Genomic DNA, 26969 nt, shown 5'->3' with positions numbered 1-26969 from the left:
TACTACAGGTGAAAATTTATTTAATAAAAAAATAGAAAAGTTATCATCATTGGTAAAAATGCTATACTACTTCTCATTGTTTTTTTCCAAAGCCTCTGCACAGAAAACTTAAGAGCTCTACCATGTGTGAGTAACTGGAGAATACACAGGCATTTCATGTAGTGCAGCCCAGTGAAAGAACAGATGGCAGCTTAAAAGAATGGGGTTCAGGGAAACATCATTAGGAAACAAAACCAAACCAATTACTTATTTGGAGTTAGGCTCTTGGTGAGTAAATGTCAGAAACAACAATCTTCCTTTCCAAATACCCTTTGATGGTGATGGTTGGCAGAAGTTATTAACAGATTGACAGGATTGAAGTACATGGGGAGCACTAGCTAGTGTTCCTCAAGTTGTTTTTTGTTGGACAGACTTGGCAGCATTCTGGAAAGGTAGGTTTCCTTAAACAAACCATAATAAAGGCAAATTTGACTGCCTGTATGTTTAGTACTAATGAATTATGAATTCTAAACTTTCTTGATCAGAATTTCTGTAAAGGGCAAAAGTAGGTATTTTTTTGCAAGTAAGGATAAAGGAGGCTTGTAAGTTTTCATTAAAAGAATTGGTATGTTGTCCATTTGTGACACAGGTATTCCCAACATTCTGTTCTTAAGTACCTTCTTCTATCCCACTAGAAATAAGCACTGTTTGCTTCTTCTCTTTAAAAGTCTAAAAGTTTAAGAAACCTCTACTACATTTCATTAAGGAGGAAAGGAATTGTTATTTTTCCTGGAAAAACAGCAGTCTGGAAAATATGCCTAACTTTATACCTTGATTGTGTTCTAATGTGATCTTCCAAGCCTCTTCTAAGTTTTGTTATGCCTTGTATTATTCATTGAGAATAGGGAGTTATATTGGCATTTGACCAGACAGTCTTGGGAACTATAAAAAGAAGGGGTTTTGTTTTGGGGTTTAGACCAGAGGGAATGGATGGTGGGGAAGGAAAAACCGGCCTGGACAAACAAACCATATGCAATTGTCTGGGTTTCCTTGTCCTCATTTCTTAATCCTGTGACTGACTTCGTCCCCACCCCCTGGTGGCAGACAAAAGAGATTAATGGGAGATCACGGGAGGCTTCGGAGTAATGTGTGTTACACGTCTTATGAGTGTGTGTGTTCCTGCAAACGTGTTTCAAAGGCTTCTTTCTCTGGGTGTGATGCAGATGACTAAGAAAGAAAGAGAGCTCGAGTCAAGTGCTCTCAAACAAGTTTAACAAACAAAACAGGATTATATAACTGGGCTGGTATGTGATGACTTGGGAAACTAATTACCTCCAAAGAAGCAAGTATGTGGAGAAATCTAATTGTCATTTTCCATCCTCTTCTGTGTCATCTTAGCTGGTCTGGTGATACCATTTGAACTCTTAAATGGGAACAATTAATGTATTGCAGTCCCAGTCATTTATCTATTAAGAATGATACTAAAGAAAGCAGACTGAGGAAAAAAAATAGGCTAAGCAGTGAAAAACCATTAATCTGAACCTCAGTGTCTGTGCTACTTTGTAATATATTTTGAAGATAATAAAAATTCCCCTGTAACTACCTAGGCCAAAAGTCAAAATAGATTTAGTTGCACATAAATCTTCTGACATACTTGCCTATCTTAGGTAAACTTGATGTTGTTGTTGTTTGTTTTGTGGAAAGGAACTGTGCTTCCCCCACCCCACTCCAGAAGACTGGTCATCTTTTGGGAATTTGTGTGTGGGACCTCAGTGAATCTTTGGCCAAAATAAGGACTTGTTACCAGAAATGAGCATTTGTACAGTAAAGGAAGAGACCAGAAAACCTAATTATTTCAGCCTTTAGGCATCTGTTTTACCAATGTAACTAATGCCTACTGCACAGACTTGTTACACTCAGGCTGCAACTTTACTATCAAATTAATACCGAGGCTTCCGATCGTCTTGCACCCTAACTCGTGGAGTTGGACAAAAGCACCTTGCCAGGCATCCTCTCTCGTCTGACAGCAGCTGCTGTCTTCTGTCGTGTTAAGAAACACGTACGACTTATTTAGGGAGTGAGGAAAGGCAGGTTCTTGGGTACGGTGCTCCTCTGCCAGCTGAGGCAAGTCCTTTCCTGGTGCTCCTGGCCCCGGCAGCGTGGGAATACTACAGCTTACCTCCTCGGCTAAGAAGGGGAAGGGCTGTGGGAGACGAGCGCTAAGGGCAGGAACACTTGAAGGCCGCGAGGCCCCCCGCTATCGACAGTACCGAGCCCGAAGCAAGCCCGGGAGGCGGCGGGAGAAAGGCCGGCTCCCTGCGGCGGGAGCGGCGGGCGGGCGGCGCCGCGGTGGAGGCGGGCAGGGGCTGCCGCGGGTTGGGCGTGCGGGGGGCGGGCAGCGGCGGCCGCCCGGCTTTATAGGGAGCGAGGGAGGCGGCGTCTGCGGGAGGGGAGCGGAGGAGGCGGTTCTCTTCCCGTTCCCATCCCCAATCCCGCCGGCCGAGTGCGGGGCTGGGGACGGCGGGGTGGCCATGGCCTCCATGGCGGCGGCGATCGCTGCTTCCCGCACGGCGGTGATGAACGGGAACCGTCCGCTGGACGAGCGGGAGCGCAAACGGTTCAGCTACTTCTCCTCGCTGAGCCCCATGGCGCGCAAGATCATGGCGGAGAAGGAGCGGATCCGCGAGCGCTACGGGCCCGAGTGGGAGCGGCTGCCGCCCCGCCAGCAGGACGAGATCATCGACAAGTGCCTGGTGGAGCCGCACGTCCAGGCCCGCTACGCCGCGCACCGCGGCACCACCCGCCCGCCCGCGCCGCCCGCCTCCTACCCCAGCCTGCGCCTCAACACCGGGCAGAAGGTGGTGCGCTTCGGAGACGAGGTACCGGGCGCGGGGGAAAGGGAAGGGGTGCCGGGGGTCCGGGCGGGAGCGGCGCTGCCCGGCCCCGGCACCGCCGCACGGGCGGGGCGGGGCGGGGCGGCCGCGACCTCCCCGGGCTGCGGTGCCGGCGGCGCTGGGCTGCCCGGGCTGGCGGGCGTTCCGCGAGTTGCCCGGGTGATGAGCTTGGTTCCTTTCCCCGCTGCCTGGCTGTGCGGCAGGGCGGGATGTTCACCGCGCGAGAGGCGCTGGGTCACACCGTAAAGGCAGGGAAGGCGCCGGCAGCGATAGCGCTGAAGTGGATTTTGCAGCAACACTTGGAGACGAGAACGGTCTCAGTTCTCCCGACGGCGGGGCATGGCGCTGGACATAGTCCCTTGCTGAAAATGGGCTGTAGGGAATGTTTACACTGAATTAAATCTCTTCCTTTTCGTTTCTAGTTTTAGACATGGTTAAAAATACAACACTGAAAACATTCCAGCTCTTGGCATGTTTGACACCTTAAAAAAATGCAGCCTGTTCCATGTCACATGCCAGGAAAAACAAGGGTGTAGAAAGATAGATGGCAAAAAGTATGGATTTTGAACCTTCTGAGAGCCATCTATCCAATGGTGAAGCGTGGTAGCCCTTCTGGAAATCCACAGTAAAAGACTACCCGGTCTGGAGCAGTGGGTCGTGTTACCGAGTGTGAGCCCTTGAAGAGGAAGGTCTAACAATGCTTGAGGAGACCTGACAGTACTCTTCAGATATGGTGTCTCTTATTCACTGTATTGATTACCTTAGTTTTCTATTCTTTTACATTTCTCTTATATTCTTTTATTCTCATATGATTCCAGAGCTAGTTTCTTTCATTATGTCCACATAATAACTTTAACTGACCTACTGTTAATTACGTGGCTTCTACCAGAAAAAAATAAAAATCTGCTTCTCCATTTGTAATCATCAATCCAGTTTAAAGAGAGCAGGGCTACTTTTAGGCTCCTCTCCAATATCCCTTGCAATGGGATTTCTAAGAAGCATGTGGGGCATACTGATACTGGGCATCATGGTTCCCAACCGGCTTTATGCCAGGAGACTGCTGCCTGTGTTTCCCCTGTCAGGAGGGTGTGATGCTGTGCTGCACACACATCATATCTAAAGCTAGAGAGATTAGGATGTAGCTCAGGTTTGTCTAGTTCATGATATCCAAAATTCTAGATAAATATTCAATAGTAATGGCCAAAAAGAGGTGTAGAAGAAGGACACAAGACAACAAATTTGGTTGTGCAAACAACCTTTGAAAAGAAACTTAAATCTGAAGTTAGTAGTGAAAGAATTTAAAGAGTGTGGAAAATAAATATGTTCAGTTTTCCCAGCCTTGGAGAGCTCTGCTGTGCTTTCTGCTTTGAATTATGTGGATCTGGAAGGAAAGCAAGCATGTTTGTAGGCTGTTGTGCTGCACTGTATGGAAATAATAATTTCCTAAACATCCAGAGAGTCCATCTGAAACTGGGCAAAATAGTTTTCCTCTCTTCTCCCCAAATACAGTTACAATATGCATAATGTTAATGTTTTTGTAGCCATTAACCAAAGAATGCATGGCTCATCCAAATACTTGATACAAAACATTTAATTTTGGAAGCATCTGCCTCAACTGACTTCCTCTTTGACTTCTAAGCAGAAGTTAATATAAATTGTTTCTATGAAGAAAAGAGATTCCACTCATTTTGGCATTCATCATTGCCATTTTATTTCTTCCAACTGTACTACCAAGCCTAGGAGCCTTTCCTGGCTCTCCATCTGATAGCTTCCTCTCCCCTGGCTCCCTTGCTGGCATTCAACCTGATTGTTGGACATTTGCCCTGGCTGACAAATTGTTCCTCCTTGTCTTGCTGTAGCAGAGCCACCACCACGCCGGTCCCTCGCTGGTTCGGTTCAACTCACCGGGCTCGCGAGCACTCGCCCTGCAGAGCTCAGTTATCTCTGTGTCCTGCTTGGGTGGCTCAGGGATCTGTGCCCCTGCTGCCTGTGTGAGACTCAGCTGCTGCACACACCGTGGTCACCCAGCCCTCGCTCAGGACCATTAGATTGGTCCTGGCTGCTCTCCCTGGCTGTTGGTGTATGGCATCGTAAGGCAAGGAAACGGGGAGTAGCCCGCATGCCTCAGAATCACTTGTGCATGCTGCAGCGCTTTCAGTGAGAGTATTTTGGCTTGATGATGTTCTTGCTGATACACCTGGTCCAAAAGTTTCATGTTTCCAGCCACAGCTCATCTTCCCTGTTAACTGATGTTGAAATGTCGTGATCTACCTGGGCTTGCTTAAGCACAGAAATTTGATCTTTCTGACCTTGTGTTCTTTGGAAGACGTGGTAGAAAGCAAACCAAGGATGAATACTGAAGATACTGATTTGCTGGTCTGGGCCTCTCACTGTTTCAGTCCCATTTTCATGCATATTGCCATTATGATAAGGTGGTCCAGAGGATATGTGTAGTGGTCTTGTATTTCTGGACAGTTGCTTCCCTCTTTCTCATCCCCACCATTTCCTGTGTATCTCTTCTAACAACAGATTTATCTCCTGAACTTGTAGCCCAGGACTGTAAGTTCTCAAACTATAAACATCTCTTACATTCTCAAAACACCTTCAAGTATGTTGGCTGTGTGGGAAGGGTGTAACAGAACATCAATGTGCAGTAACAGGACCGTGGCATCCTGTAGCCATGATCCAGTCATTTTATAATGCTAGAGCACTGCAGCACCATGTGTGACTCTTAGCAAATGCCTGGAGTCACTGCTCCTTCCCTTCCATCTTATCCTCATTGCGGCATCAGCAGTCATGGAGTTGGTAGTGGAAGCCCTGCAGGCACTGTGAACACAGTTTCAAAAGAGAATTGGGCTAACAGGGTCATTTCACACCCCAGTGAAATAAGTTTTGTCATGTTTGCTGAAGACTGACTTGCTATCATCACACGTGAGCCCAGCACAGGAGGCTATTTGTTGCTTCACCATAATTTTCTGTGTCTGGACAGCCCAGGCCTCCTGACCAAGGGCTTTTTGATGCTGCAACAGAGCTTCCTCCTTCCAACAAGCCTCCAATTGCTGGCATCTCTCCATTTATAATTTCTTCATTCTAATGCCCATATCAATAGAAATGGAGATAACTGAGCAGGGAGAAATCTGGAAATACAAGCTGAGATTGAGCATGACTGTAGTATAGATGCATTATTTTTGAAATATGCTGTAAACCATGAGAGGAATAGGTGGAAAACCAGCAGTACGTGAGAGGCTACCACCCTTTGCATGCTGTAGTGGCCAGCCTTTGGTAATGCAGCTGATTTGGTATCAGTTGATGCCACTGGGTTCTCTCTCGTTCAGTGAAAGATAGTTTAGATAGTCAGCTTACAGCAAGTTCTCACTGTTCTCTTAATACCATCCCTCTTTATCTGTAAGCATGTGACGTAGACATGGAATCAAGATCTGATTTTTCCTTTGTTTTTTAAGTTTGGTTTTGTTTTTTTTTTTCTTTGCATGGATATTAAGTATTTGAACAGTAAAAGATCTGGATGTGAAAGAACTAAACTTTACATTGGAAACAATACCATATGCTTCAGGAAGTGGTAAACATTTTATGTGGAGGAAAGACAGGTAAGAGATTGGTTAGCTTCATTAATTGAGTTTTAAGAGGGAAGCTTGACTTACCTGCCTTCAGGCAGAGATGCTATTTGTTTTGCTTAGCCTTAAGAACTTTGGCTTCAAAGGATCAACCCTTTTACCTCCCTACTTAAAATTGCTTTAAAGTAACAAATAATCAATATAGCAAAAACTTTTAAGTTTGGCCTTTTAGAGATTTGCTTTTTAAACGCCCAAAACTAGAAGGCAGCTTTTGAGTGCAATAAAACCTCAATAACCAGCAAGCCTGTTCTAATAACACTTCTGAGAAGCATTTATTGGTGGGTTTGTGTCTTGCCCAGCTACTGTCAGCTGTGCTGAACAATGCTCATGTCAGATACAGGCACACTTCTAGCAGTGCCTTCCATTTTGAAATTCAGATGTTGTTTTGCAGCAAGCTGCCTACATATAGCAAATGTAATTTGTGATTCTTTTTTATGTATTTTGCAGCTGGTTGTTGAAGTCAAGTGTATGACCAGATATTTGCCTCTCTTTCTCACTCATCTTTTTCAGCTTTGAAATATGTTGCATGAGGCCCCATTTCTTACAAATAGGTTCTTTTTTTAACCCTGGTGAACAAAAGTTTATTTATTTGCCTTCTTGCTGGAAGAAGGCATTGTTGTGTGCTGAAAACAAAAGCTGATCAGATATGGATTTTTTCTAATCTATGTTGATGATAAATGGCCTTGAATCCTTTTTCTCTAGAATTTCCAGTCATAATTCACTTTTGTTATTATTGAAATAGTTGATTCTTTTCCTCCCAATTTCTTCAAGCATGTAAGAACTTGTATATTTTACAAAAGAACTAAGTTACTTCTCATATTTTGTTGGTGATAAACATGAATCAGGCAGTTTAGGTAGCACAACACAGTTCAGCAGTATCCTGTATTTTCACTTGGTCCTCTGCATGTTCTCTGTGTGAAGACACATGAGGTTCAGACCACAAACTTCCTTCCCTTCCCTAACAATGGGCAGAACTTGTCAACTGTCTCCGTATCCTAGCCCCAAGTACACTTCAAATAACCACAGACATCAATTGCTTGAAGGTTTGTATCCTCTAGCCACGTCTTATCCTATTTTATTCTTTGCTATATCCCATAGATGATCTTGTGAATGTGGACAGGGTTCCTCAGAGTTAGTCTCTGAGGAGGGCAGGGCTGTGCAGCCCAAGAAACAATGAGCCACCTCCTTTTAAGTTAAAAAAAAAAAAAAAATAGGATCCTTTTCTTTTAATGAACTGCTGCCTAACATGTGTCTACTACTTCCATCTTATATAATCTGTGAAACTCTTAGGTTCTATCTCTGACCAGAACTTTTGACAACTGTTACCCAAATTAATTCATTCCAGGAACTTTTTACTTGCCTGTGCTGGAAGTTGATGTTGGAAGTTGTGGTGCAAACAAGGACAATGATGCTTAAGAATCAAGCTTCTATCAAGTGGGAGGCTGACTTGCTCTGTCCTGCAGGGAATAATGTATCCTGCTGCATGACAGCCTCATACTGCCACTCTGCCTTGCCCAAGCTGCTTTCTCATCCCTCTGTGATCAGCCTTTTGTCCTCAGGGCTTACTCACAGCAGCGGTGTCACAGCTGAGTTGAGGGTGTGCTAGTAGCGTTGGGTAAAGAGCTGCCCCTGCCGTGCTGTCTTCTTGTGCCTCAGATACAGCAAAATAAAGAACTGGATGTCTTGGATCCAGGATGAGGATGAACTTGGCTTACTGCCAAGTTTAAAACTGGTCCCTGGCTGGTTTGCTTGTCCTGTAAATGGCAAGAAGACAACTCTTCCTTTAAACTCTTTAGATAAAACCCATTGGCACCTATGCCTACACATCTGGAGCTTCAAGGTGCTGTGACTGCATGTAGGAATGTTACACTGCTCTCTGGACTTCAGTTCTGTCCTTTACTGCTGTGGTTGAATCAAGCCCTGATTTATCCAGACCCCACGAAGACAGAAGTGTTATAGTCCTGCTTGTGTGTGAGACTCAATCCAATGGTTATGTTCTCCCATCTCTCTTCCCTTCTGGGCCGTGATTCCTCTCTCATGCATGCTTCAGAAATTATGAACTCCAGTTTTTCAGAAATGAACAACTCCATTTCAGAGGCAAAGGATATTGTCCTAGAAGGAGTTTGAAATAATTAGACCTGTTGTGAGGTATCACACGTTGAGTGGTGTGGCATTCCCATGCAGACAGCAGCACACCACAGTGCAAATGCTGATAGATCCTAAAAAGCAGCCTTCTGCTCCTTTTTTCCTGTAAATGTTAAAACATCTGAGAATCTGTTTCCTGAATTGAGAAAACCTGAATTACATTTATGTTCTTGGCAAAAATTTCCTATACCAAATTTCCTTTTGGCCACAATATGTGATTGAGAAGAGCCCAGGCCTTTCCTCTTAGATGAGCTCTACCAGGCCACTTCTTTTTAAGAGCGTGGGATCACCCTCATATATACCACAAATACCTTGCTGCTAGAAACCCTGTATTTCACAGATGAGTAATAGTTGGAGTATGCCGTGTTTTTATGTTTAGGAGATGGTTTTAGACACTTCTAATCATGATCTCATAGCTCTAGGCCATAAAAATCTGCCTACGGTGAAATAAGAGAGGGCAGATCAGGAGAATATTATCAGATGTCTAAGATACATATTCCTAGAAAGGCAGAGACCAGAAATAACAAGAAAAAAGCAGCCACGGTGAAATGTGGGGTTCTTGTGTTGTGTTAAAACTTGGTTGAGTTCCGTTATTCTCTGAACAGCAGGAGTGTGAAAATCCTGCATGGTTACTCCTGACCTTTCCCTTTCCGTATAGTGCTCCCACTCCTGTTCTTCCCTGGTGTGCTGTGGTGTCCACAGGCAGTGACCTCCTCAGCGTGGAGGGTGCAGCTCACCACCTCTACCTGTGGGACCATCCAATGTACCCCTGAGTCCCAGCCGTGACTAGGGATAGAAATGCAATCATGTTGTAATTCTTCAACAAATAGGAGCAACAATAATTTTTCAAATTATTTTCCACCATTTTTTCAGTGTGGGCTGCATGTATTTCTGGAGGGCACACCATGTGTGCAGAGATTGTTTAAATTTCTCTGTTTGGGATCAGTTTCAGAAATGCAGCATCTTCAAATAATGGATTTCAGATTTTGTGCTGTGGATGCCTTGTGGCTCCTTCAACACCACTGAACATGTATTTCAGAGCGGCCGTCACTGCCCTGGTGCGATGATGTGTCCTGTTGGGGCTGGATCCGGCTGGGGCTTGGCCCGATGGCCATGCAGCTGTTTCACTGCCCCACTACTGCCTGGTTGTGCATGTGCTCTTTCGTCTGCCGAAGGGAGTAAATGGCACTTGATTTCCCCTTCTCCTTTTGTTGTTTCTGTCCCTGTGTGTTGCTAGTGGCTACCAAAAAAAAACGCCTAGTAGAAGACTGGAAATCTAATACATTTTAAAGCTATTTGTGGAGAAACCATTTCAGGAGATTTAGACCAGGTTAAACCTTCATATATTTTGTAGATTGAATTGGTATAGTATTGATAACCTTCCCCTCAGAGGACCTGCTTTCAATCAGTCTTAAAATGTAATCAGTGCCATCTTTAAGTAGTGCTTTCACTTTCTAGTCAGTTCTGTAGCAGTGGGTGTTACAGTTCCAGCAGTGTAACAAAATGTCATCTGTGTGATGCTTCTGAGAAGATGAAGCTACTCTTCTGATTTTTAGTCATTCTTCAATTTTATTTCAGGACATAACTTGGCAAGATGAACACTCAGCTCCATTCTCCTGGGAAACAAAGGTAATTAAACAGCTTTTTTTGTTTTTTTTCTCTGTTGCTTTGTCATTTTATACCGCTTCTACTGCATTTATTGTCTTCATTTTGTTATTTGATAGATTAATGTCACCTTTATTCTATGCAAGCGGTATGAAGTGACCATGCTGCAAATCAAACAGGACTGGTATGCTTTGATTTACATCAGGAGAAACTCAAAATGTACTTCATGAACTAATGTTCTGGCTTTGAGTGCAGATGTAAAACCAATTCATTACAATTTTATTTTTTGTTGCAAACTTTTTGATCAACTTTCCATGTTTAGTAAGACCCTTGTCTCAGATGCTGTATAAACATAGCTGCATTTCACTTTTAGGTCAGGAGTAAAGTAGCTAGAAGACGGTGTGAGAAATGTGCAGGTATCTCATAACTTCACTGGATTCTTTCTGAAAACCTGTCTAGTACTTCATCTTTTTATTATGAACTAGAATGTTGTCTTAGGACAAATATAGTGAAACTTACTAACCTAGGGCCATGCTAGAAGCACTATGTTATTTTCTTTCCAGAAGTCTCCTTAAAAGAATAACATATTTTTCTGTGGTGAGTTGGTTTGGGGTTTCTTTTTTTTCACTTTATCTCTGGTATTTTGTTAAAGCATTATTTATGATGGGATTCTCATATGGCTAACACAGAGCCAGAGTTCTCCATCTTTCTGAGCCTGCAGTGTGAGGAAACACAGTTGTGCCATATGTATGGTGGGAAATCAAGTTTAGTTATTCTTGTTGGAAAAATATTGGGAGCAAAACCACAGCTCATTGTCTTTCTCAACTGGGTATGGCAGGCATGTTAATTTAATCACACATTTCAGACTTTGTGTTTTCTGCCCTTATCTGCCAGAGAAAGCTGCTACTGCCCTGTTCCCTATTTCTTTCTTTTTTTTTTTTTTTTTTTGCCCTTGAACTATGTAGATAATCATGTATGACCTTATGAATATAATCTTAGCCTAATGCAGAGTAATTATTTGGAAATACCAGTGAATACTAAATTAATCCAGTTGACCTGAGACTTAGCCCTCCCTGCTCAAGGTCACTGCCTGTAGCTGCACCCCATCTGTGCTTTGCAGAAGCTGATTAACCTATAACTTGATGTGACTCCTGGGTCCTGGCAGCCTGCAGTGCTGCAGTTTCAGACAAACCAATGCCAGTCTTCACTTGCCTTAAAACTCCCTTAAAAGCTGTGAAGGTTGAGGAACCAGTAGAGGATTTTCTGTGTTTCCCACTTTCCCCTCTCCCTCCTTGCTGACCAGAAATAAAAGCTGCGCCGCAGATGTGGGCTGAAAAGTTGCATGACACCTTTTTCTTTAGCAAAAGTCTAGAGAATCCATGTTGTCTGGATTTATGTGTATGGTTTGGTCAGTTCCTGTGGATTCTTCCTTTTGGTTTTTCCCCAGTGTATCAATCTTTCAACCAAATCCTTCCACTGCTGAGTCTTCCTTTTCAAAAGTGGGGATCTTGCTTTGTGCTTACTCTTTGATCTTCCCTAACTTTTATGACCTAATACTGGAAGGCAATTTTTAATGAGGTATCAGCTGAGGAAAAAGTAGCCTTACTCAAGTGGTCCCATGTGAGGAAACCTGAATGAGCTGTTCAAGAAGGTTGGTGTGTTGTAATGCATTGTTCAATGTCCTGTGAGCCAGACCTGTTCCCACTGTTATTTAAAGCTGTCAGGCTCTTTCCATTCCATGGGCTCTCATGGAACAACCCATCCTGGGTTGTTCTTTCCATAACACTCTTCTCCCTGATCTCCCTTTAATGCAGAGCTTTTTGTTTGGTTTGGGATTTTAGAATGTTATTGCCTGAATGTGCACAAATATGCTCTGGCTTACCCAAGGAAGGGAACATGGCTTTTGCAGAGCAGAAGAAAGTAGAGATGTAAACAGTAAAACCAATAGGCTTTTTTTTTTTTTTTTAAACACTGAGACAGAAAAATAAAGCAGCAAAATGAGTATTTTCTGTAACTAACATGAAGGAAACTGTGAGGGTAGTGAGAAGTGTAGAGAAGAGGAGAGGGTATGTATTCTCCCAGGCTGAAGGCTCTCAGCTGTAACCGTGATGCCAGCAGGGATTCTAGTTGATAAGGTATTGACAAATTTTTCTCATTGTAGCTAGTGCCAAAGATTCCCTACTTCCATGGCAGTCAAACTTACCCAGAGAGCAGTGTACTGAATTGCTGTCATTTTGTTCAGAACATTGTTGAAGGGCTTGGTGACTTCACTTGTGTTACAAGTAAACTTTCTGTATTCCCATTTTAAACACAAATGTGAGATAGGGCTGCAGTTGTTCGTATCACAACAAACACTCGCATGAATATCTCCACTATTTTTAGATGATGATTTCTTGTCTCTCCTTTTTATTTTTAAATCCTCAGACAAGGCAAACAAGGTAGAACTACAATGTAAATGGCCAAGTTAGCTGTTAGACAGCATTTAAAATAATATTTTCAGTAGATAATGATAACATTTCTCAGAAGGAAAATTTGGGAAGCAGTGAGTTCACTTGGCACTGCAAAAGGGCTGACACTATAAAACTAAAGATTGAATTGGAGGGAGCGATTTGGTTCATGGGTGGAGCCCTCATGGACATAACATATCTTGAAATGTGGATTACATTTTTAACTGGAGCTCTACCCAGGTTTATGAATTCAGGGCATTCTGTTTATGGCTTCAGGTTTACATGAGATGAAAGATGACATTTTGGCTGAGTTTAGCCTTTGAGGTTTCTTGGTTTGTTTGAAGCAAAAATTCAGTGAAACTCAGCACGAACCTCAAGATACAAATGGAAAACAAGAATCATGCCTGAACTTGGAAGTAAAATTTCTCTGCAACTCTTCCTGAACTCAGAACTTTATGGGTTTTGTGATTTTAGATTTGGGCAGGGGCAGGGGGGGCTTAATTAATTTAGTAATGGGCAGAAAATATTTCATTTTGCCACCTCAGTTAACACACAGAATGCACTGAGCAGCATGGGAATAAATTGCAATTTACCTCTAATTAATGCTATTAATGAAAATAGGTTTTATTCCAAATACTTTAAATTGACACATGCATATCTAAAGATTTATTTTTCTTGATACAGGTAGAATAGTTGCCAATTCTCTTCTGTTTTCAACAGGCCCTCAGGTATTTGTTGAAAAGAGAAGCCTCTGAGGTGTGTTTAAAATAAAACAAAGAAAAAAATCCCCAAAAATGTAAAAAAAGCTAAATGAGGAAGTGACAGGCTTCAATCTCTTCAATAATCGGGTGCTGCCTCCCTGTCTGAATTCCCTAATTATGTTGCTACAGAAGTGATCTAATCCCAGCAATCATTTAGGAAGAAAACAGCTATGTTCCACTTGTAATAAACACGCTTTACCAACTGTTTCCTTTATCTAAAATCGAGGCAGTCTTCAGTATCCTTCTTTGTACAAGCCCTAGTTAGTGTTTTGTTTTAAATAGGAACACAGTGGTAGAAGAGAATTTTTTCTGTCCTTCCTTAGCAGCGTTACATTATAATTGTTTGTTACAAGCTATAATTTGGTGTGATTATTTTTACCAAGCTGGCCTAAATGGCAGCACTTCCTCGGAAGGAGAGTGATCCCTGAGCTTTTGAGATTAGCCCTCTCTTTTTGATTTAGACTATATATGTTTAAAACACAGTGCTGTAAAACTTCTGTTGACTATTAGTTCTTGAGCAAAAAAATAGCCCCACCAAACCCAACATGTGGTAATAGAAGCTGTGCTCAAGGTTTATTTTAGTCTGTATGGCCAAGTGTTAGGATTTAGTTACCTGCAACAGTCTTTGTTGGTTTTGAGCATAAAACCAGGCACTGTCAGTACAAGCTTGCTCAGGCTAGCCAGAAACAGTGGCTGGCTGGATTCAGTTCATAGCAGCAGGGTATAGAATGGAATTTCCTCCAAAGGTCCATACTATATAACATTAGCATTGTCCTTCTGTATGGACTAAAATTACTTAGATTGGTTTTGAGTGCTTTGCTCTATTTTTTGCCCTTGCAATTTGCCTCTGCTGACCTAAGAATTTCTTTCTGACTCTGAAAAAATCCTGAAAACACCCACGGTGTGCACAGGAAGCAAAGCAAAAACTGCAGCTGCTTTGAGCCCTATATTTATTTTGGTTCTGTCTATTCAGCAAAGCAAAGTCATCTTCTAAATCTTTTTAAACTGGCTTTTTTACCTCTGCATTTATCAGGCTGTGCTTAAAACAAGTTGCTTTTGACAGTGTTTCTGTAGTCCTTGTCTCAACAATTTGGATTTTTCAGCCTGCCAAGCAAAACAATTTGTTTTGGCTCTATTTGCATGGCTGCTTAGTAAAATACTACACATTCCTGATGAGTGAATAAGAAGCTTTAAAAGTTCCTGGGTTCTTTGTGATCATCTTGCTTTTAATATGTACTTATGAACTGAGACCTGATTTCATACAGCATAATTAAATCATGACATTCTCAGTGCCTCTGTTGCCTCTCTTTCAGCATACGTTGTCTCCCATGAGTATATACAGCCACTGTTACAATTTAGTGGATTATTGCTGCCTTGAGACTGAAGTTTGGTCTAAATTCTTTAATCCAGTAAACAAAATTCCTAAATACCTTTATATGGTCTTTTTAAGGAAAGATGGACATGTAACCTCCTAAAACCTGCAATTTGTAATATTGTTTATATTTATGATACAGAAAAATGATCAAGACAGGACATCCTTTATTTAAACCCTTGCAGTAGTTTGGGACCAGAGAGATAAGACTGAAAGGAGCACAGGCTTCTAGCTTTGCTTTACCTCAAAATACTTCTTTGTGCATGCTTTCACATGCACTCTCTAGCCCCTCTCTCTTAATGAGTTGAGAAAGACTTGCTCATGCAATATCTTGAAAATACTGCTGCTGTTAATAGCTTTTATTTGAATTCCAATAATTTCTAGAAATTACAGTTGGGACTGTACTAGTCTGTCTGTAAACTCTTGAGACTTTCTGGGCTGAACAATTCCCAGAAATACCATTTGGACAGATGGTAGGAAAAAGAAAATATTTTTATTTTATTCCTCAGATGGGGATTTATACGTACAGAAACTGCAGCTCGCGTAAAGTAATACAAAATCAATGAAAGCAGCAGGGAACTGAAACCCTCTCTCTAGAATCCCAAACTGTGCCTGAAAGACAATTCACGTTTGACCATGAAATCACACCCCACTTTTCAGTGTTTGCCTCCCCAGGGTGGCAGCTGGTAGAGTGCCACAAGTGCAGTTCTGCCTCTGAGCGCTGCATGGGCAGGTGCAGCTCACAGCAGCTCTGCCCCAGCCTGGGGAAGGCAGATCTTTACAGGTGAGCTGCTATCCTAAGTTTGACTGGGGCCAGGAGAGATGTGCATCAAGATATTCTCATAGCTGGCAAACCTAAAGGAAAAGGACATTTTTTGGGAGGGAGGGAGGGAGGTTGCTGTCTTTTAAATATAGTTTGCTTCCTTCTCCTGCTGACGCAACCAATTGCCAATTTGCAATCTGATGTAAGAAACTGAGAGTAGAACTCTAATTAAAATCACATTTGTAGTGTCTAGTGACTCATTAGAGTGTACAGTACTATTCATTACTTCGATATCAGCATAGGGCGTTTCACACATGGGCCTTTTTTATCTCTGTTAAATTATCTTCCTACTTGGGCTGCTGCTCTGTTGTTTGGTTTGTTTTTTCCTTGCGGAGGAGGGTGTTTAATTGCCAATTTTTTTAACTGGAAATGTATTGCCTATTAATCATTTTCTTTCGTCAGCTACATTTCTTAGGGGTTTAGATATGTTAAATAACCTCAGAAGTCAAATAGAAGCATTATGTATTTCAGGGAAAATAGAATATCTTGTGACTGGTCCACAGAAGTTCTTGGCTTCTGGAATTAAATGCTAGAAGCAGAATTATCCCTGTGACCTCTCAGAGCTGTATTTACATCATGCTGAGACACAGTGCTTTCAGAACCTGTCGGGGTAGTCTTGTCTTCTTTGCCTTCCTTGTGGGAGAACAAAAACTCTAGAAAAAGTATTTTCATTTGGATTATTCTGTGTCAGGCTATGAACTGTTTGATCTCCAGAGCATTCCATGAGACAGATATGCAATCTCAAATGTCAGGTGGTCCTGTCTTCTGAAATGGGTGCACCCCATGGTCTCTGCACAAAAGGGCAAAGAGGACATCCTCTCCAGAATATGCATCCATGAGCAGGTTGGAAAGGTACAACTGCCTGAAGTGCTGCTGCAGTGCTACGCTCTTCTCTACACTAGGAGCGATGTGCCACTTCCAAACCACATCTCTGAGTTGATATTTTTCCCCATGAAAAGAACATAAAATATCACCACAGTCAGTGGCTTTAGCTCCACAGCCTGAGAACTTCTCAGAAGGCCTGGCTTTGCTTGTCTGGCTAGGTGCTGTTGAAATGCAGAACCATCTTCTTGGTTTACTTTTTTTCTAATTTTTGTTCTAACAGACCCATACTTCCCTTCCGTGGGTGTTTTTTCTGGATTTTATTTCCAACGCTGCCCTGGTGGACCTGGGGGCTATGATGGCTCTTCTGCACTCTGGGCACTGATCTTCCCTCTCCCTTGGGCTGGGGGGTGAAGGAATCATTCTACTGAAAGTGACTGCTGCTGTGATGGCCTTTAGCTACTGTCACCCCCAGTGTGAGCCCCAGGGCAGGCTATTCAGAAGACAGCAGACTGCTGCAGGACAAAAAGTAGTACTGTTTTAATTCCTACATAACTTAAGTCTTCCAAGATGGATTTTCTTTTTCTGAACCTGTCTTTGATTTTTAGAATCTGCCTTTTCTTTTTTCTCTTGGCTGTTGGGGAATTGCAGGTCTATTTTATATTGTGTTGTGGGTTTTTTTAAGCTGGGATTTTATCAGTTCTAAAGTCTTAAAGCATCTTAACTTCAGGGTGGTAAATCACTATTCAGTAGTACTGCCAAATGAGCTTAGGGAAATAAATCCCTATATTTTAATATAGGGAATGGCAGTCACTGTAATTAATCTTCAACACATTGCATCTATGGTTTGTTTGTGCAAAATTTATCTGTGAATAAATATCCTGCTCTTAATTTTACGTCATGACTTGTTTAAAAAAATAAATCAGAGCAGTAAGGTTTTTCCTCATAGTTTTTTGCAGGCAGGGTAGGGTGTTGAGTTGTTTGGTAAGACTTGCGTGTATCCTTACCCTCACCTTATTCTAGCTGAGCTATAATTACTTGCAGCTTGTTTATGTTCTGCATCTTTTGATAGCACAGTGTATTCTTCATGAGAACACGGAGCTTGGTGCTCTCTTGCCTACAGCCTTGGAAAAATGATGCATCTAATTCTTTAGAAAGGTCAGATCTAAGTCCATGAATCAAATTATGTGTAGTCAGCTGCTGACTATTTAAAAAAAATGTTTTATAAATAATCAGTTGCTGGGTTAACAGTTGTTCTTTGATGAGAAGTTTCTGAATATTAACTACTAGGCATGTGAGTCCTGCTAGATCTAGAGTCCCTTTGAACTTCACATGCACAATAATGTAGGACTCATGATCAAACACTTCAGTGAAAATTATATGCAACTAGGACTTGTTTTAGACTGAAGTCCATAGATGCTATTGCTGTTTTATTCAGGAAAGGCTCAGCAATGAAGTAGAATGGTGAAGAAACATCACAAATTTGTAATGAACTTTCAAAGTGTCTTTCAACCATTTCAACCAAAAGCTAAAAGTCCTCTGGAGTTTTTTCAAACCCAATCAGGCCCATGATGACAACAACCCAGCTTTAACAGTAAAAGCATTTTTTTCCCTTGCATTTTTTGTTCCTTTTTACAAACACAAGTCTGTGTATTAGGTTGTTCTTTCCTGGCACATATGCTTACATGTTTCTCAGAGGGTAATAAGGCTTAACTTTTATTAGCCTGAAGAGTGTCTAGCTCATTGAGAATCATTTTACTGAGGTGGCAGTAAGTAAAACAAATATTTTGAAGTACTGTTCACTTTTCTGTGACTTGTAAGATTTTTTTCATGCATTAACTGTGGTCACTTGCTTCCTTGGCCCAGTGTTACCTCTCAGAAGTGGGTACAGCTATCTCAGCACTCCAAGTGAAAACAAACCAGGGCTCTGGAATAGGTGAAGAATGGTCCTGATGGAGTTATTTCTCTTCGTTCAGGGGCATTAGAATTATACAATGATTCACCTATGCATACCCATTACATCTAATCCTTTATATTGGAAGCAGATGGACCTGTAGCCAGCTATTTCAAAGACTATAATGGAAAACTGCCTTTTGAGCTACACTCTGAAGCTTTTTTTGCTTAAAATTTTCATGTAAAACATCTCTGACTTTCAAAATGCATCTGCAGCTGTTGTAATGTTTTAGTGCCACTACTCTAATGTTTCAGTGCTGTGCACTGCTGCCTTAGATGGCACTGAGTAACTCCAATACAATTGCTTTCCCTGTCTCCTCTGCAGCAGCTCTGGGACTTTTATGTTTGCTTGCAGTTCAGACTTTTAAAAATCATGATTTTTATGAAACTACAAAGATAGACATTTATGGAGGAATTAAGTTAGCTTTGCTGTGGTATCTGTTGTCTGAGAGCTGTCTCACAGTGGGCTGAGGTGTTATCTGTGTGCACCAGGGTCAGAAAGTCAAAACTGTATCTGTGTGAAGCTCTTTGAAATGCTGTTTTTCTGTCCCTGAACAGAGTCAGATGGAGTTCAGCATTGCATCTCTCTCCATACAAGAGCAAGGTGGTGCCCAGATGCAGAATGAGCAGAGGCAGCCTGTTAAAGCAGCACCTGGTGTCCAAGTCCCTAAATCTTCTCAGGCCAATAAGACCCCTGGCTCTGAGGGGTTGATAGCATCCAGAAAGGAGGAGGAATCATCCTTCTGGAAGATAAATGCAGAGCGCTCGAAGTTTGAAGGAGACAAGTCTGAGTTCCAGTCCCTGACCCCCAGCCAGATCAAGTCCATGGAGAAAGGAGAGAAGCCCCTTCCCTCTTTTTACAGACAAGAGTCTGCTCCAAAGGAGACAACCAAAGCTGAGAAGCCCAGCATAATTAAACCAGAGAAGTCTGTCGCTCCCAGCACACCTTCTGTGTCTCTCGAGTGGGAGAAACCTCGACCTACTCAACTCCCTAGTTCTCTAGATGACTTCTTTCTTCCCGATCCACCACAGGATCTGGCATCTTCTAGGACAAACAAGGAAGATACTGATGGTACTATACTTACAGACCCACAGATGCCTGGACAGGTGAGTACTGCTATACCCATTGTCCTCATATTAAAAACTGTACAACAAGTACAGTTGCCAAGGCCCCTCTGGAAGATTAGGGACTCCAAAAATCACTAAGCCATAGCTCATCTTGATGGCTTTTTTGTCTTTCAAATGTGAAGAAGTCTATTTAATCTGTTATTTAACAGTCTGTTCAACACGTTAACTTCAATTAAGTGCTTTTTAACATACAGGATAAAGGCACAATTTAAATCTAACACCAGAAATGCTGACAAGGCACCAAGTAGATCATTGACAGCAACCTAGCAAGTAGCTGTATCACATAAAAGAGGTTGTGGGGTTTTGGGGTTTTATTTGAAAAAGCAAAATACTTAATGAAAAGAATAAGCTTTTTACCTTGCAAAGTAGGTGAACTAGGGTCTAGCATACTTAATTGGTACAGCATAGTGGTGAATGGTGAACTGGTTCTCAGCTGTTCCAAGCAGTAGCCTGACAGCCACTTCCCAGTGCTTTGTCCCAGGCAGCTATGCTGCTTTCAAATGTGTTTTCTGTTAAAGTCCAAAATAGAAATAGAATGAGCTTCCAGAATTAGCCTTCTCAATGTTTTTTTTTAATGAAAAAACCCAAACAACCCAACAACAAAAAATAATCTTAAGCAGCTCAATAGCCAGTTGAAGCTATTTTAAAAAGCAGATGCTGATCTGTGAGAAAAGAAAGGAAACAGCAGGATATGGTACAGGGAGGGGGAAAAAAAGAATGAGATCAAAAGCTTGAAAACTATGAAGTAGAGGAGTGGTGCTTCAAGCAGAGCTGTGCAGTTCTGTTTGAAATCTGTGGCATTGCTCTGGCAATAGCCTGACACATTACTGTACACCTTCAGTGCTTCACACAGCTTTTTCAATTTTCTGTTTTTCTATTTTTCCAACTGTGATTGTTCAAATTCGAAACAAGATGCTGTAAAGTCAGAAAGATGCAGAGTGAGGTAACTGGTTGCAAGAAAAGTAAGTGACAGCACTTAGGAGAGAACAATACTTAAGCCACTCCAGTATTTGAAGCCCTCTGTTTAGTTACCATCTTCTGAAGCTGAGGGATAATGTTTCCTGATCTGCCTAGCTACAGTTTGTGAACATGGTAGTCCTTTAATTTGAGTTAAAGGCTTTATCATGTTTTCTTACAAATTAACAGTTTCAATTGCTTTTTGAATGTTTTCAAGATAACTGAAATAGTTTGAAAAGCATGTTTTTTCTATTTGTGGAGAAACAACCCTCCCATGTGAAAATGGGAACAGAGGAGCAGAGAACTTAATGTATTATAAGGAATTCTTCCTTTCTTCTTTTCTGGATTATCTTCCCTGTTCTGGGAAGCCATGCTCTAAGAAGAGAATCCAGAGATTCAGCTCTGGAATACTCTTCCTAAACTCTTGAATACTCTTCCTAAACACTAGAATCACCTTAAATGTCATGGCTAACACTGCAGGAATGAGTATGTTCTGGATAGCCTAGTAAATAACTTGTCATCAAAGTTTAATCTGTGTAGTTTTCTGCAAACAACTGACTCTAATTGCAACAGACAATCTGTTGAATTAATGATGCTTGCCTTCTGTGTTTGTTTCATTCTTTGTAATTCCCAATGTAGTCTGAAAAACTGATCTTCATTAATTTTTTCCACAAGGAAAAGAATCAAAATATTTTGCCTGCATACCACAAGAATAATTTTATTTTTATCTGGAATGGCCTTTTTGGGCATTGTGAGTATTTTGCCATGTCATGTCTAGCATTTTATGGTGTAGGTACTTAAGTATGCTAGAGCATAGTAAACATCTTGAAATATTGTCAGACAACATTTAAAACTTTAGTTTTTAGATAGGCAGTCAAATATTGAGTTTGTAATACCATAGTTAACAACTACATCTTTTTTTTTTTTTTTTTTTTTTTTTTTTTTTTTTTTTTTTTACCTTGCAGACTAGTACAAGCAATGTAATCTTGAAGACTGGCTTTGATTTTCTAGACAACTGGTAAAAGATACTGCAAAACAGATCAAATCAGTTTTGGGGAAGGAGTGGAACACCCTTCTCCTTGTATGTTAATTTACTAGCATTTGTGTCTTTTTCTAGAAGTAACTTTCAAACTCTTAAATGTTGCCTTTGTATAAACTTTTGTAATACCGTATATGTTTTTGTTTTTTAAACAGTGATAGAAGTGTGGTTTCATTTGGATATTTTTTTAATATCTGTTAAAATTTTTAGTAGCTACTGTATTGAGAGGATGGGAGAAGTTACTGTATACATGTTAAAGAAACACAAACGAGTCTCTGTATCCTAGAGATGGAACCTACAGGACCAGATTGCAGTTTTCAGTGGAAACCTTGCTAGCGTGGCTTGTAAGAAATAGTGTTGCACCTGCAGTGGTTCCAGCCATACTTTAGATAGCTAGCAAAAAAACACTATGAAAGCAAGCGCCCAGAATTGCTTTGATTTGTAGATTTCGTTTCCTTTGAAAGTATCTTTTGTACCACTTACTGAAGACACTTTTTCTTCTGAAGAAGGCAAAGGCATTGCCAAAATGATGGATCCAAAAAAGCACTGTGTTTGTACCTACAAATCTGCTAAAATAACTTAAGAGTGTTAAAAAATTACCTGGGGAAATGGTGTTTCTGGTGTTTGGATTGAAGATTGGGAAGTGGGTAGAAAGGAGTGGGACAACACCTAATGAATTGGAGAAATTCTTCAGGGAACACAATTTCACTGCCTCCTTACTAGAGCATAACTCTTCATAATACTAGTGCTGGAACTACAGCACTGAGGATTTCTGGAGTGTAGATTACCTTTGTGTCGGTAAACCACTATGTTTATGGGAGGTCACAGCAGTGTGAGGCTTTTTTGTTTTTTGAGCAGCTTATCGTCTCAAGGACTCATCAACTTTGGTGCTTTTTCCTCCTTGTGGGTTCATCCTCTTTAGTGTTCAACATCTGGCTTACATTTATGCCTAAGGTGCAGAGAGGCATCTCAAGGTGGCCCTTGGCAGTGTTGCCTCCAGTTCTGCTTTTGAATGATCTTTGGTGTTTAAAATGTAGAGAACAAGAGTAGCTGTCCTTTGGATCTGTTGTCTCTGAAATGCAGCATGATTTACACACTGATTCTCACTGTGTTTACCTCACCTTGAAGCCTTAATTCCCCTACGCACAGCCAGTGACTGGTCTGCTCCAATGCCAAAGGTTTGACTTTTCCCTTTACCTCAGCAATAGTCCCATAGCATTTGTTTGGGGTAGAAGGCAAAACATAGGGCTCTCATGGGTCCCAGCCAAGGCTGTAAGAAGGTCACCATCTCCTAAGCCATAGCTGTGCTAGGCTTCTCATGGATTAGCACTTGACATTTGGTTCAGTGCCAGGGGCAGTTAAATGTGCAGAATTGGATGCAGCAGGATTTTTTCTGCTTGTTACGGGAAGAGTTTGCAATGTCCTGGAAGAATCCTTGCCTCTAATTGGTGTGCTGCTTGCTCTGAACAAGCAGTGTGCTGATAGAGCATTAAAATTTACTTGTTGGACAAGGAAAATGCTGTAAGCATATCCCCCCTTTTCTTGCCCCCCCACCCCATCAAAAAAAAACCTAAAAAAACCAAACCACCAAGGCCAAAACCTCCACTTTTTATAGTGTTTTCTTAAAGGGTTCCTTAGCTAAATGGTAAGATCACCACAGAGTAGAAGCCATTGTATAGCATATTCTTATTTATAGGCTTCTGAAAGCTTTTTACATTGTTCCTGAGATGTACAAACTCCTTGTCATGGGTTGGCGCTGGCGCAGTGCTAGTGCACCTATGAAAATATATTTTTCTCAAATGACTGCTGTGATATGTCATCAGGAACAGAGCAGAGCAGGCTTAAGCTTAGAAATAAGGAAAAAAACTTTATTAAGCTACACCATTAATAAAAGGAACACACACAGTTCAGAATGAAAACTTTCCAAAACATTTTTCCTCCTTCTACCTAATTTCTACTAAAGCACAGTGAGACAAAACCTTGGATTTTCAGTTGTTACCACCTCTCAGATAATCAATTCTCAGTCTATCAAGGGAGAGAGGAGTTTCTCTTGTACCATAGTCTTCTCTAGGAAACACAGTTGAAACTTTTTGTTTCCATGTCACACATGGCACCACCCGAAGAAAATCTGCTATCATGACATCCTCCTTCTATGTACAATGCTCTCACTACTGTCTATGGACTAAAACTGCTTAAAGGTTTCTTTTTAAAGATGCTTTGCCAAGTACCAAAAAACAACAGTCTCATTTTTGTGACAACAGTCCCCCCTCTTTTCACCGCCCCTGGTGCCGAGGGTCTTGAGAAAAGAGATCTTCTTCTCTGAAGACAGAGGGCACCACTACACCCTCCTACAACAGTTTCCCATTTTGGGACAACAGTCCCCCTCATTTTCACCTCCCTGAGGCCGAGGGTCTTGAGAACATCATTTTGGGAAAACAGTCCCCCCCCCATTTTCACCTCCCTTGGGCCAAGGGTCTCGACAACAGCAGGTCACACTCTCTCCTGCACGGGCAAACACTACAGCACGTCACTCTCTTGGCTCAAACCACTGCATCCCCCAAAATGCAGTCTCTGTGTTACAGGAAAATTGGTTCAGTCTATGGCTATACAAAAAAGTCCAGCTAAAGGCCACTCCATCATTTCTTCCCACCTAGAATTCTTTCTCATCTTCTTCTGACAACTCAGGTCCCAGGCTGTTTCTCTTCTCTCTCAGATGAAGGAGGATTAATGTTTCGCAAAATTTTCTTTGTGTAAGGGAGGGTTAAAATCTCGGGCTCTGCTGCCCTCAGGACGGCTGAAATCTCACAGCGGCCTGCCCGGGATTCCCACGGCTGAGCACCTTCCCCCCCTTCTCTTTCTCCTCTGCCTGCGTGCTGCTAGCATATGATACCAAATTTCAGGGTGGCACAGGCTCTCTCTCTCTCTGGGGGGGCTGCCTGGGACATCCCTGTGTTTCTCCACCCTTCTGTCCTGCAGGGGCCGGCCCAGTTCCATTCCCTTCACCATTCCCTTCAGCCCCCGTCTCTGTCCGGGGCTCCTGGCCTAGCTGAGCCTAGGCCGCATGGCTTCTCCTGCCCCACGCACCTGTGGCTGGCCACGGAGGTCTGAACTCTTCCTGGCTGCAACAAAAGCGGGGGTTTCTCTGGGAGTTCTCTGCTTTTAACGCCATCTTCTCAGAGGCGTATCCATGTCTTTAGTGGTTACGCCAGGTGTCAATATTCAAACCTGACCACTGATTGGTTTGGCTATAACTTCCTAAAAAACTCACTTCCTTGTCAATGTACGACACTCCTGTAGTTCATGGATATTATCTCTGCATTCAGCAGTTCAGAAAATATTTGTTGTTACCATCCTGGACTTTTCTGCTGTTTTTTTTTTTTTTTTTCTTTTGTAGCATTTGCTACAAACATCCAGAGGTTAATACAGCTTAGAATAACTTTAACACAAATTCTTTAGGTGTATGCTTGATATTGACCTGCACCTTCCTTCTAAAGCTAACAAATGTTAATCTTGGGGTTTACAGTTACCAGTGAATCTGATTTGCTGTACATTGAGCTGCTGAAAAGTAGTAAATCCAAAATAAAGATGCACATTCTAATCTTATTCTGATTTGGGGAGATCTGAAAACAAAGTCTCCTACTGTCAAGGAGTGTTACTTTAAATCTCTGGTAATACCTTAAAGCTTCTTAGGGAAGAATCTGGGCTGCCTGTCTCTTCCATTGGCTAACTTGACCCTAATACACATTGGGACCAGCTGGTAGAACATGCTGCAGAACTTTTTACTTATCCTGGTAGGTTTTTCCTGTGCTTTGACAAGAGTTGATGCTCCTTCTTTCTTGAATATGTTTTTATTAAACATTCTTACAAAAATGAAATTGTATTTGGTCACATTTTATATTAACAATGTTTTAATAAAGTCACTTTAAATAGAACTGTCAAGATTTTTGTGCTGCTTTGTATGTTGTCCTTGATACTCTGCTTTCCTCGGTGCCATTGGAGTTGTTTGAGGCATCTTGAATCTGCCTGAGAGACAGCCAAGGATGATTTGATCGAGAATTTAGAAACCAGATTTTTATATTTGGGAAAAAAAAAATCAACACACTTCAGCTGTTTTTTCAAGCCTTTAAGTGACTCTGTGTGGGGAGGTGGGGAGGTATCCTTGCTTTATAATGTAATCTGACAGCTGGGGGCAGGATGAGATTTGGGAAGACCAAAATCTATTTGTACTTCACTGTAAGAGATTAAACCTAACACACATGCTCTCCCACCAGTATCTGCAGGTAATCTGAAGCAGTATCTGGATCATTATTGCAGAAGCAATTTGAAAACTTCATGTTGTGGTTTAGCCCCAGCTGTCAATGAAACACCACACAGCTGTTCCTTCACTTCACCCAAGCAGGATGGGGGAGAGAATGGGTTATGTGTGGGCTTTAAAAGTATCTCACAAAAAGGAAGGTGCTAGCAGAGGCCACTGGGTAGTCTCACTGCCTGCCTTTTGTGATATGCAGCAAGTTCCCAAAGTGTAAGAGAATCAAATGTGCAGCCACAAGGATAGTTTTTCTTCTGCATGCTCACATCTACTTCTTCCAGAAATGTATTTGGAAAAACAATTTCATTTGTACTCGAGCTGGATTTCCAGCAGCTAAAAAGGCATTTGAAGAAGAATTTGGTTTGGAAAGACTCCACAGCCAACTAAGGGTGATATTCCAACTATATTTAGGATCTGGCCTACACATAATTTGCTTCAATCTTGTCTAAGCTCCCTCTCAGCTTTTTGAAGTTCTCTGCTAAAGGCAAATCTACAGCATGTGGACACTGTTTCAGCATAAGGAGCCAGCAGGTCCGATGTATGAGTGAAGACTTGTAAGGGCAGAGTAGAAAAGATGCTGTGGCTGAAGAATGGTGATTGACTGATTGATTGATTGATTGATTGATTGATTTAGTGTTTACTTTGGTGGTATTTGCTGAGGTTGGGATAATGTTTGAGGTCATAGTTGTGGGTGCTGGTGCAGCACGCAGCAGGCAGAGTCCTGCTGATCACTCAGCAGCAACAACACCCACAGAGTGTGCAAGTCACGTCCCTGGGGGACAAACCCAACTTTGTAGGCATTATTTACAGACAGACCCCTGGGCTTTGCTGTCCAAATTTGCCCATCACCCATGTGAATCAGTATGTTACTGTATATGACTCTGAGATCAAAACCATAATGTGGTGACCAGTGACAGGGCCTGAGGGAATGGCCTGAAGTTGTGTCAGGGGAGGTTTAGGTTGGATATTAGAAAAAAGTTCTTTACCCAAAGGATGGCTGGGCACATGGCTGTGAAACTTGGACCTTATGGATCAAGATTTAGGGCTAAATGCCCTTTGCAAGTCAGGATTTGACTGGGATGCCAACAAAACAAAAAACATAT

The 26969-nt window shown here is 41.9% G+C and overlaps 1 protein-coding gene across 1 annotated transcript; it reads left to right on the top strand.

Annotated features, from left to right (window-relative positions):
* The first annotated feature begins 2421 nt into the window (after positions 1–2421).
* Positions 2422–25489, top strand: CUNH1orf198 (chromosome unknown C1orf198 homolog). The gene is made up of 4 exons (XM_041468817.1): positions 2422–2858; positions 10229–10279; positions 18992–19540; positions 21484–25489. Exons 1-4 carry the CDS (start codon positions 2511–2513, stop codon positions 21538–21540), a joined length of 1005 nt encoding a protein of 334 aa, XP_041324751.1. The 5' UTR covers positions 2422–2510; the 3' UTR covers positions 21541–25489.
* Positions 25490–26969: the final 1480 nt, after the last annotated feature.

The sequence above is a fragment of the Pyrgilauda ruficollis genome, unplaced genomic scaffold, assembly GCF_017590135.1.
Source record: "Pyrgilauda ruficollis isolate IOZ18807 unplaced genomic scaffold, ASM1759013v1 scaffold101, whole genome shotgun sequence".
NCBI classification, from domain to species: domain Eukaryota; kingdom Metazoa; phylum Chordata; class Aves; order Passeriformes; family Passeridae; genus Pyrgilauda; species Pyrgilauda ruficollis.
Note: the sequence above shows the minus strand (reverse complement) of the source record. Positions and strands in the feature narration are given on the sequence as shown.

Coding starts and splice junctions, on each gene's coding strand:
- CUNH1orf198 (XM_041468817.1), top strand. CDS start 2,511: ATGGCCTCCATGGCGGCGGCGATCGCTGCTTCCCGCACGGCGGTGATG. Junction 2,859..10,228: donor TGGTGCGCTTCGGAGACGAG/GTACCGGGCGCG, acceptor ATTTTATTTCAG/GACATAACTTGGCAAGATGA. Junction 10,280..18,991: donor CATTCTCCTGGGAAACAAAG/GTAATTAAACAG, acceptor GTCCCTGAACAG/AGTCAGATGGAGTTCAGCAT.